General features: G+C 40.9%; 1 protein-coding gene across 6 annotated transcripts in view; it reads left to right on the plus strand.

The window, feature by feature from the left end:
• Positions 1-12,611, plus strand: part of ADAMTS6 (ADAM metallopeptidase with thrombospondin type 1 motif 6) — a 148,212-nt gene that overhangs the window by 59,464 nt on the left and 76,137 nt on the right. For all 6 annotated transcript variants that reach the window (XM_051788272.1, XM_051788277.1, XM_051788273.1 and 3 more), the window contains one exon: positions 3,005-3,110. In XM_051788272.1, the coding sequence (XP_051644232.1) occupies positions 3,005-3,110 (106 nt within the window). The remainder of the gene's footprint in view (positions 1-3,004; positions 3,111-12,611) is intronic.

Raw genomic sequence — 12,611 nt, forward strand, 5'->3', positions numbered from 1 at the left:
TAAGTGTATGTTGTTACCTGTGACCATAGGTTGTTACCTTCAGTAGTACTTTAATATATAAAAGAAACATTATTCAAAGGCCAATGTAACCTTTATTAAGATTTTTTTTCAATTTACGTCCTTTCATAAGCCTCTTTCTTGTAGATAATTAAAGATAAAATTCCAAATCAGCTAGTTCAGATCAATAATACTCCTTTCTCAGTCACAGTTTGTGATTGTATTTGCTTTGTCTTTCCCTATATTACTGTATGCTTGATAACCTTAACTTATGTTAATTTTTCTACGAGTCTCTCAAGTCAGCACAATGCTTCTGGCAGAGGAATGTAGTTTACATCGTAGAAGGTACCAGAATTTTGCCTGCTGTAAATATGAACAAAATCCACAGCTTAGTAGAAGGCATTTGTAAAGGCCATTTGCTTTAGTAAAAGGCAAATGATGATGAATTTCTAAATGTAACTGATTTTCTTTGATGTTGAGGTGACAAAACTGAGACTGTGAACATTGATGTCTGAGAATTGGCTTTGCAAGTGTTAAAAGAAGAAAGGTTGAAAGAGCATACATTCATGCATGAACTATTTGATATTTTTAGGTGATATTTTTAACACAGATCATTAGTGTGCTAGTTCTTACTGTATCAGATTTTGGCAGAAAAGCAAAATCTGCTTCACTTGAATTCATTGTAACAGAGGATAGACTTTGGCAAATGTTTTATTAAACAAAAAGCTTTATTTGAAAAAAACCCCCAACTAAAGTATTGGCAACAAAACCATGACAATTTTTTTACATTATAGGCATTGAATTGGAGAAGAGAGGACACCCTGTGGTCCTCTTCTGCAAGGCATTTGATATGCTTAAGTCCCACTGACCTCCAGTAACTAATCATATATTTAAGGAGTCTGTGAACAAAAGTCTCAGGTCTCAAAAGGTCTCAAAAGGTCAAAAGAAACCTGGATAATTGGTATTATAGGACAAAAAAGAAATAAAGGATTTGGTGTGGCAGAGACATCTGTATCCTATTCCAGTTTCCTGAAACAGGGAATCTTGCTATCTTTCTAGAAAAGATAGACCTCAGATGTCTTGCAATATGTCTGTGACTCCAGTGAAGGCCAGTTCTTTCTAAAATCTGAGCAATAGACTGAGTTCTTAACTTGATCTCTGTTACTTTCTGCAAGCATGGTATGGAATTACATTACTCTGGTTTTGTAAGTTGCTGAAGCAAGTGCTTAGTTAGAAAATGTGAAATGGAGATGACTTTGTCTTTCAAATATGGTGGACTTTACAGGGGAACATGTCAGTTGTATATACGTATTGCCATGTTGTCTTCAGAATTTCCTCGATTAGCATAGCATAGGTGAACTATAATTACTGTATTTTCTGCAGGTTGAACACTGCAAAAATACATATTTTTCTCCATGGACAATCTGTTTTCTTTTGATGTTTTATGGTGTCTTCAGGGAGTGTCTCTACAGCAATGATTTGTTTATAGCAGTAGTACTGTTTTGATGCAAATTCTCCAGACATACATTGTCACCTTTTTCCCATGTCAGTTTGGTTATCGGAGTAGTTCTGATGTATATAAACTAGATTTGTTTGGGAGAAAACCTAAATCAGAACAAATACCCCCAAATGCTCTGTATGTGCCTGCGGGAGACATTAGATCCCACATGGGCTGTTTCCTTGTGATACCCTTGTAATATTTTTTCCCTTTAGGAAGCTTTGAACCACATGTGTAGTGACTATGTTCAACCTATAGGATTCAACGAGTCCAAAGTAAAGTGCCCAACCTACATAAAAAGATATGTGGATAGCCTCAATGTCAGTGCTTCACTGTGTTGACCCACTCCTATGGCTCCAGATTACTTGCTGATGTGGACACAGCCAGGAAACACTTGTCTTCTTATTACTTGCTTACTGTTAGTCCAAATAGAATAATTTGAGGCTTGCTCATATAGAGTATACTTTCTCTCTGCCCCACTCCCTGCCTCTTTCTGCTTATCCCCCAATCAAAGTTACACTTTTCCTAGTTTTTTTGTCGTTGATGTTATTTGTTTTTTTTGTTGTTGTTGTTGTTGTTTTGTTTGGGTTGGGTTGGGGTTTTTTGGTTTGGTGTGGGTTTTGGTGGTGGTAGTTTGTTTTATTTTGGTTTGGTTTTGGTTTTTGGTTTTGTTTTGTAGTGTACTGGGTTGTTTTGTAGTTAACTGAGCAGGTAATTTCCTTAAAGGAAGGTTTTTTGCTTCTTTCAGATTAGAAACGCTAGGGAGGAATACGTTAAATAAATCTGATGTTCTTTAGTGGCACTAAATTATGACTGGAGTATGTATGTAATAATGTGTTGCCGAAGAATGTGCAAGATACAGAAGAGCCATAGCCCATAAATTGCCAGTAGCTTTCTCTCTCTAAAGAAAGTTTTTAAGAGCGCTTGTAACACAATAAGGTTTAAATTCCAGAAGATGATGGGTGATAAATGGAAAAGACTTCCATGGTTAAATGAATACTTGTTATTAACATGTCTCCTCTATTCACTGATGCATTGAGTTTTGTTTTTTTAATTTTTTTAATGTACCATGTGAGGTTTTTCATAGCTAAAAAAGTTGCTTCTATGTTTTTATGAACCCACTAAACTTAAACAGATTTCTTTAGAAAAATAGTGTGGATACATTTTGCTTTCTTCAGGCTGAAGAATGTTAAAATAGCAATGCTTTCTTGAATTCCCTCTCCTGGCTCAAGTTACTAGGTGGTCCCAAGTTACCAGAAGTAAAATTTATAAATCTAACCCCTAGTCTAGACATTTTCCAGCACTGACTGCAGTTCAAAAAATATTAATGTCTAGCCGGCAAAGTAAAATTCCCCCCAGTGATTTTGTAAATGACTAGAAAGTTAACCTTTTGCCAACTGCTCCTTCTGTGCATAGAAGTTATTAAAAAGAATCCAGGCATTTAAAACTAGGGCTTTTAAGACTGAAACACCTTGGCATGACCCTTTGTGTCTCCTTCTGTTTATTCAGGCTTGGCCTCTGTGGCTGGAATGTGTGAGCCTGAAAGGAGCTGCAGCATTAATGAAGACATTGGCCTAGGTTCAGCTTTTACCATTGCACATGAGATTGGTCACAAGTGAGTGAGTTTAAAAAAAGAATAAGTTTTAATGTATCACCTTTTTAATATTAGTTTAATAATAGATTTTTTTTTCCTGCACTGTCTCTATTCCCATGCTCCATGTTTCTGTATATAGTATTAATGAGTGGCAATACATTTTATTTAGTATATATTACCAGAGGCCTTAAATTTATAACTGAAGACTCATTGTTTACCCTTTGATTTCAGATTCCAGCTTAATCTCTCCTTCTGAGATTTGAATCACAACCTTTCTACTCTGTTTCATATTTTAAAATGTTTGGCTTTGAAAATTTTCTTTCCCCCCTTTTGTTTACCTTTCTTTATGAAACAGAAGAGGTTAAAGGTAATTTTTTTTTTGCTTTTTGTTATTTTATCTTAAATTTAATTCAAACTTTTATTATTGAAACGCTGATTCCATTGTCAATATTTGTATACTTTTAGTCCTCTTTCACTTCAGCATGAAGAATCTGAAACAGGCATAGCGCAGTCGTAGCATCACTAGTTACATCTAAAGTGTCAGCGTATCATTTTAAAGAGCATGTTGTTATGAGACTGATAAAATCTGAGTAGTGTTTGATCTAGAAATATTTCAGGCCTTCCCTCAAAGACAACATTTTTAGTACATTGTGATGACTCTAAAAAGACTAAGCACCTTCTTTTATCAAGAGGTTTCCTTCTTTGTTTACGTGGGTTGACCAATGCTGAGTTATGCATGACATGCTTTTGCAGTCATTAGCTGATCGAACTGTTAAAAATTCCAGTGCAGACTGAAATGGAAGCTAGCAACCTGCTGATCAAAAAAAGGATTTGGAAGTAAACAGTTATTTCTAGCCCACCTATTATGTGAGATAATTACTGGACAACTATGTTCTCATTTATATTACATATGAAAAAAACAAGGTAGTGTAAATGACTTCTGGAATTCAAAAGCAATTCAGAAACATACCTAAGTCCCCTAACTTTCATTTCCTTCCTTCCTTCTTTTCCCTTACTTGCATGAGCTGAAGAAGATAGGGTAAAGGAAAATATATTTCTACTGTTGAGGAAAGAGCTCCTCCAATCACTAAATACTTATAGTTCTGAAATCCCTGTAAATAATGTCTTGTTAGATGACCTAGCTGTGAATTGTCTCATGTTTAACATAAAACCCCAATGTTCCAGTACAATATTTTCATTCTAACTCATATTCCATACAGCTACATTCACGTAGACTCTGAGAACAGTTAAGGTTGGAAAGGACTTCTGGAGATCATCCTAATTCATTTCCTCTGTCACAGGAAGATTGCCAGGTGGGGTTTGAACGTCTCCAGAGATGGAGACTCCACAAGCTCCCTGGGCAGCCTGTTCCAGTGCTCTGCCACCCTCAATGTAAAGAGGTTCTTCCTCATGTAGCTGGCATGATATGTCAAATGCTGGCTTGAAAAGAAGTAGAATTTATTTTTTATCCAATGCACAGTCATTAAAGAAAGTTACACTGCAAGCTTGGTGTTGAAAATTAACATGCTGTGTAGATACCTTCAGTAAAAGCTGGAATGTGAGTATGTGAGCAAAAAATCTTCAGGTTTTATAATGTTTTATGGTAGCCACTCATCACCTATCGTTCTACCCACACTGTGACTAAATGCCTCTAGGACTATACCAGAGTTGTTATTTCCTCTCAGCTTCCTAGTTTCCAGTACCCGTTTGAAGTCATTTGCATATGTGAGTAAAATAATTGTTTCAGAGAGCCTTGTAAACATATTTCTTTGGCTGTACCTCTTTTCAGACTTGGGAATAGGAAATTGACTTCATTTTCAAATGAAAAATAGAAGCATTTAAGGGACTTGTCTACACTGAATATGTAACATACAACAAAAAAGCACTCAATTACATAGAATCACAGAATGGGTCAGGTTGGAAGGGACCACACTGGGTCATCTGGTCCAACCTCCCTGCTCAAGCAGGGTCATCCTAGAGCACATTACACAGAGTCGTGTCCAAATGGTTCTTGAATATCTCCAGTGAGGGAGACTCCACAATCTCTCTGGGCAATCTGTTCCCATGCACAGTCACCCACACAGTAAAGAAGTTCTTCCTCTTGTTCACATGGAACCTCCTGTGCATCAGTTTCTGCCCACTGCCTCTTGTCCTTTTGCTTGACAGCACCAAGAAGAGCCTGGCTCCACCCTCCCTTCAGATACCTACAGAGATTGATGAGGTTCCCTCAGTCACCTCTTCTCGAGGCTGAACAGGCCAAGTTCCCTCAGTCTTTTCTTGTAGAAGGGATGCTGCAGTCCTCTTATCATCTTCGCAGCCCTCTGCTGGACCTCCTCCAGGGGCTCCGTGTCTCTCTTATCCTGAGGAGCCCAGAACTGGACACGGCACTCCAGGTGAAGCCTCACGAAGGCTGAGTAGAGGGGCAGGATCACCTCCCACAGCCTGCTGGCAATGCTCTTCCTAATGCACCCCAGGACACCATTGGCCTTCTTGGCCACGGGGTCTCACTGCTGCCTCATGGGCAGCTTGTTTTCCACTAGGACCCCCAGGTCCTTCTCCACAGAGCTGCTTTCCAGCAGGTTGGCTCCCAGCCTGTACTGGTGCCTGGGGTAGTTTCTCCACAGGTGCAGGACCTGCACTTGTCCTCTTTGAATTTCAGGCAGTTCTTCTCTGCCCATCTCTCCAACCTGTCTAGGTCCTTCTGAAGGGCAGCACAACCCCCTGTGGTATCAGCCACTCCTCCCATCTTTTTGTTGTTGAGGCGGCATCTGCACCTTCATTCAAGTGATTGATGAATATACATATAAAAAAACTACATGGGGCAAAGATTTGAAGAAAAAACAAAACAACCCCTCCAATAAATATTTAATAGAAAGTATGACTGACCATTGTAATCACACTCAGACTATCAGTCTCTTTAAGTTTTCAAGAAGAAATGCTGTTCTGGATAGCATTCTAATTAGATAAGAATGGGAGAACTGCACATTTGAAAGATGATTTTATTAATTGTGTAGTTGCTATGGAATACCAAGTTTTTAAAAAAAATGTTGAACTGAGAATCAAAATTCTCTTGTGATTAAAAGAGAACAGGTATGATGATGCATATATTATTTTCATAATACATATATTATTATCATGATTATCCACGATTTCTCTAAAATTGGATTTGTAAACTTCCCTAATGGAAGTATGGCTCAACTTGTTGGTTTCCAGTAGTTTTTTTTAATTATAGAGTGATGAGAAGTCATTAGATCTTCAATCTGACTTTCTGTTTTTCATAATGTGTTAAATTTAACTCATTTAACCTTGCGTTGATCCAAGTAAGTTCCATTTGGTTGAAGAATATTATCCAGAAAAGTACTTCTTGAAAACTTAAAAAGGCTGATAGGAAATAGGAAACGTGATCATAAATAGCCAGTCTTTCTCTTAAATATTCATAGTTTTTAAAACTTGTAGTTTTTATATGTGTATAACCCAGTTTTGGTACTGTTAAGCTGTATGTGGTTGAGACTCATAACCAGCTGTTTTTATTGAAGATGGTGGTACACCGTGATTGTTTCTTTCTTAAAGAGCATAAACAATGGAGGTACTAACGCTTTTATGGTTGTTTCTCCCTAGGCGTGGTTCAGAGAACAGCCTTGTATTACTCTTATTACTACTGTGAATCAGATAAAAGTCATAGTTGGCACTTAGCCTTCAGAATAGTTTCTCTAGAAAACTATTTTGATTTTTGATACTTGACATGCTCAATGCCTACTTTCCTACCATTAGATATTTCACACCGAAGACACTTAAGATTCCTGGTAAGCAAAAACCACAAACAGTGATTTCTTGTAGCAGGAGTGAGAATTGAGTGTGTATTCCCTGAATTTTCGAGCAAAGTTTGACTTTTTCTTTTTGGTGAAGAAAGGAACTATTTTCAGGCCTAATCATGCTTTTATGCTCAAACAAGTCGAACAATTTAAGATCCAGTCCCATTTTCTATTTACCTAACAGCTGAGTTAGGTGGCTTTCTGCTCTATGCTTTTATATTCTAAAATATCTTACCCCACACAGGCTGTACAGGACGCTTAGTTGAACTGATAAGGAATTTCAGATTCCACTGAAAGAGGTATGTTGCTAAAAGAAAGGCATTGTGCCATTGATTGTTGCAGTCCTGTGGAGAAGTTAGCTGAGATCTGGAAAGTAAATAATAAAGTGAAATAGAACAAATGAAAGTGGGTGAACAAAGGAAATGTCAAAACATGACCATAGTGGACTAGGCATAGGACAGAGAGTTGCCCATGACACTTGGAGTAAGAAAAGAATTTACTAATGACAGAAACCTATTAAGGGCTGTATGGAGGGAACAGGTAGAGAAGACTGGTGCCTGAAGTAATTTCTGAAAAGTCAGAATTTATAGAAATTGGACTTATAGAAGATGTAATGAATTTAAATTCAGATGAGTTTGACAATTTTATCTTGATAGAGAAAGATTTAAAAAATAATAAGAACATAGATTATGGTCCAATTGACTAAATTGTCTTCAAGATGAAGAAGAGCAATAATTTCAAGCATGTATTTAGTTGTCCTTGTTTTTCTTGAAAGAGAACCCTAAGCGTTCTTCAGAGGACTACAGGATGCTGTTTTTAATATGTTGCCAAAGCACTTCGGGAGAGGGATCTATGGAATGTTCTTCGAGTCTAGTCTGAAGATTTACCTGGAAGCTGTCTCTCACTGTAGCTGTTTGAAGATTGTTAACTTGGAGTCTCCTGCTTGGAATGCCGCCCCTTTTAGGTTTGAACTTAAGGTTAAAGTTGTTTACAATGCACAAGTCAATGGTCTGTTTAGCATTCTGCACTAGGCACCACTCGGGTATGACGAATATCGCGAACATTTCTCTGTCACACCAAGACATAGCCAGTGAGGTGCCAATGCTTGGATTGAGGATGCATCCAGGTTGTCTTCAAACTATCTTTCTGCTGAAAGATAGTGTTGCTGATGGTGAGCTGCTGCTCTGCACAAAACTCTTATCAGAAGGTGTCCATTATCGTTGCAGTTGGGGCACATATACTAAAGAGAACAACATGTTGCTTGTTGTGTAGTGGGAGGTGTAAGGAGATAATATGATCAGAATGACCTGTCAGCAAATTTTCAAGTTTAGAGACAATAGAGTTTTTGATCATGAAGCCAACTCCTGAAAGATGACTTTCAGTTCTGGGTTTACCTGACCAAAAGAGGGTGTAACCGGCACCATGTTCTCTAAGGCTGCCTTCCTCATGAGGACAAACCTCACTGAGAGCAGCAACATCGATGTTAAGTCATGACAGTTCATGGGCAATTAGAGCAGAACGATGCTCAGGACGTCCACTATCTGCAGTATCAAGCATGGTTCTGATGTTCCAGCATGTGAGAGTCAATTTGAACACACCTTTAAAGGCAGCTGTATGCCTTTGTCTCTTTATCTTTGTTCGACTACATCAGAAGATGCCTGTTGGCCGTGGTTAACCAACCAGGTGGAGGGTGGAGATGAGCTTTGGTTAGGCCACTTTTTCTAGGCCCCTCTCCATATGGAGCAAGCAGTACTTCCTTGAAAAAGGCTACTTGGTCATTCAGGATGCTGCTGAAAGAGACTGTCATCTCCAGGGTCAGTCTCAAGCGACCAATGTCCTGAACCAACCTGCAAGGTTGGGTCTGCAGCTTCCAGTGCACCTTTCACCTGCCGTTTCGACCCTCGCCTGTCGCTACAGAGCTTTTCAAATGTGGGTAAAGCCTTCGAGCCTGTGCAGTGGATTTTTTAGGTGAGGCACAGCATGTGCAGAACTGGTCCCACCCTTTTCTCCTAAGGTTCATCTGCCAGGGCCTAGCAAACTTGGACAGTGACAGCGAGGTCCTCAGGATGTAGGTTTAATTAGAGTATCCTTATCTTGGATGGATGGCCTTACAGGGCTAAGCGAGCTCCATCTGCTTGGGTTTGGAGTTAGAGTTGTCCTTCTCCTAGGATGACTGCTGGAAGGCTAGTGAGCCCATCCTGCCTGTGGACACATTTTATCTGACCCTTCAGTTTTAACCTGTTTGGCATGGGAGACCCTACCGGAGGCATATACCACCACCAGCACAGCTCACAACCTCATAGGGGCACAAAACCTTCTCCCCACTAAAATGATTTGGATGAGCCTTTCCCATCCCCCCAGCCTCCTACACTCAAACCCAAGGACATTCCCTTGCCCTAAACACCCTTCCAAGACGCTATATATCCAAAAATTACAGTTATATTATAATTCCAAAAACCTTTCTTGGGCAGAAGCTCCAAACAAGCCAAGCCCAGCACATCCCACTCTGACTGCAACAATACTGGAACAGGGAGCGATCCCGACACACCCCCGGGCGAGGTAGGCACACAAATAAGGGGTCCCCGCACCCATCCGGGGCTCGGGCACCTCCCAAGGCTCCAGCCCAGCCTGAACCCCCCCAGACCCCAGAAAAACCCCCCTACCCACCCTAACCTTACCCTCTCCTCCCACCGTGTCACCACAGGCCCCTCGTTGCACCGCCCACCCGTGGCCTTCCAAACGGGACTGCCCCACCTGCCCTCCCGCTGGTCCAAGGATCCCTCAGGCCCCCCCAACCCCCTCCCGGTCCCTGCCCAGGAATGATGAAAACAATGAGGAGATCCAGGAATTCTTGATAAAGAAGAGAACTACTCACCAAGCACATTGTGCTTTGCCATCTTGTTATGTAAGAAAAGCAGCCTTTTGTCTTGCATGCAGCAAGCTCCAACAGAAACTTTGAGACATCCAGAACAAGTGGTAGATCAATCTAGCAGGAAAGATTCAATTGTGCACAGATATGGGTGATCACAGAGGATTCTATGAGGCTTTGAAAGCAGTGTATGGACTTACACACCAGGTTCAAAGCCCTTTACTCAGTGCAGATGGTCAAATTCTTCTCACAGATAAAATTTCCATTCTGAATCAGTGATCTGAACATTTTCAGACTTTTCAGTACCAACTGTGTAGTTCAAGGCTCAGCAATTCAGTACATTACACAACAACCAGTGAAAAATGAATTGAATATTGCCCCTACTATGGGAGAAACTCTTAAGGCCATACAGCAGGTGAAAACTGGCAAGGCAGCTGGGGTTGATGGAATTCCACCTGAAGTCTGGAAGCACGGAGGCCAGGCACTCCATGCTAAATTTCACAAGTTTGTGGTGCATTGTTGGGATCTAGGTGAGCTACCATTAGACCTTCGTGATGCAGTCATCATCACCTTGTATAAGAAGAAAGGAGATAAATCAGACTGTTCAAATTACCGAGGTATTATTCTGCTCTCCATTGCTGGTAAAATTGTTGCAAAAATACTTTTGAACAGATTAACACCCGCTATAGCAGAAGAACTTCTACCTGAAAGCCAATGTGGTTTCAGAGCCAATAGGAGTACCGCAGACATGGTATTTGTTCTCAGACAACTGTAGGGAACAAGTGTAGGGAACAGAGTAAAGGACTCTATGTAACTTTTGTTGATTTCACCAAAGCTTTTCTGTGAACAGAAAAGGTCTGTGGCAGATTTTGGAACGTTTAGGATGTCCTCCCAAGTTCCTTAAAATGATCATTTTGCTTCATGAGGATCAGCGCGGCCAAGTCAGACATGGCAATGCACTTTCTGGGCCCTTTCTAATAACCAATGGTGTGAAACAAGGTTGCATTCTTGCACCAACTCTATTCACAGTCTTCTTCAGCATGATGCTCCAAAGGGCCATGGTAGACCTTGATGAAGAAAACGGTATCTACATTCAGTATCGTACCAATGGAAGCTTATTCAGCCAAAGGCGACTGAAGGCCCATCCTAAGACTTTAAATCATCTTGTCCGTGAGCTGCTTTTTACTGACGATGCCACCCTTGTGGCCCACACAGAAGCAGCTCTGCAGCGTTTAACATCCTGCTTTGCAGAGGCTGCTGAGCTTTTTGGGCTGGAAGTCAGCTTAAAGAAGACAGAAGTTTTCTACCAACTTTCACCTCAGGAAGACTGGCGAATCATCATTGCCGAATCAGAGCTCAAATCAGTCCAGCAGTTTAATTATCTGGGAAACATCATCTCCTCGGATGGTAAGACTGACGAAGAGATAGACAATAGGTTAGCAAAGGCATATAGAGCTTTTGCAAAACTCCATAAAAGAGTTTGGTGTAATAAACACCTGAAGAAAAGGACGAAGATCAGTGTTTACAGAGCCATTGTGCTGTCTGCTCTTTTGTATGGGTCTGAATCGTGTCGTTTACCGCCACCACTTACGACTCTTAGAACGCTCCTATCAGCACTGCCTGTGTACAATCCTAAACATCCACTGGACTGATTATGTGACTAATGCGTCTGTTCTTGAATAGGCAGCAGTTACGAGTATAGAGGCCATGTTGCTGAGAACACAGCTGCGCTGGGCAGGGCACGTCTCAAGGATGAAGGACCACCACCTCCCTAAGATCTTGCTCTATGGTGAACTTGCCACTGGCTGCCGCAAGAGAGGAGCCCCGAAGAGAAGATACAAGGACTCCCTGAAACAACATCTCAGCTTTTGTCATATTGATTATCATCATTGATCTACTCTGGCCTCCAGTCGTGAGACATGGAGACACACTATTCATAATGCTTCTGCTTCTTTTGAGAACACACAGAGATTCATTCTTTAGGAGGAGAGACAACACAGAAAGAACCGTGTCTTGCCAATACCACCTAAGGAGACTTTCTGCTGTGCCTTTTGCAACCAGACTTGTCTATCTCGCATTGGCCTTTTTAGCCACCAGTGCGCTTGTAGCAAGTGTGGGTAGAGTCCTTCTCAGATCTTCGTTTACAAAGCCTAGCCGTGATGATGATTTAGTTCATACAGCTAAAACATGCTTTTTAAAAAGCACTTTTTAAAAAGTCTCTTCTCAGCCTGTATGCAAAGAAAAATATCATAAATATCACTCCTACCATATGAGAAAGTTTGTCTTCAGTGATGGAGTAAAATACCTTTCATAAACTGTTTGTCTTTTCCTCATTCTTTAGCGATCAGTGAGCTTCACATTTAATCAGTGCATTGGGTTTGCATAGCCAGATTTTGGTAGCAGGGGTGCTATAGGGGTGTCTGCTGTGAGAAGCTGTAAAAAGCTTCCCCAGTGTTCAAAGAGCCAATACCAACTGGCTCAAAGATAGACCTGCTGCTGGCCAAGCCCAAGCCCATCAGCAGTGGTGGTAGCACCTCTGGGATGTTTTTTATAAAGGGATTATAAAAACAACTGCATAACAACAGCGAGAAGAGTGGAGTGAGAATATGTGAGGGAAACCACCCCATAGACACCAAAGTCAGTGAAGAAGGAAGGGGAGGACGTGCTGCAAGAATCAGAGTAGAGATTTCTCCTGCAGCTTGTGGGGAAGCCCATGGTAAGGCAGGCTGTCCCCTTGCAGCCCGTGGAGGTCCACAGAGAAGCAGATAAATTCACCTGCAGCCCACGAAGGGGACTCCATGTTGGAGCAGGTGATTGCCTGAAGGGAGGCTGTAATGCCTT

The sequence above is a fragment of the Manacus candei genome, unplaced genomic scaffold (assembly GCF_025592945.1).
Source record: "Manacus candei isolate 608988 ecotype Guabito, Panama unplaced genomic scaffold, ASM2559294v1 h1tg000024l, whole genome shotgun sequence".
NCBI lineage: Eukaryota > Metazoa > Chordata > Aves > Passeriformes > Pipridae > Manacus > Manacus candei.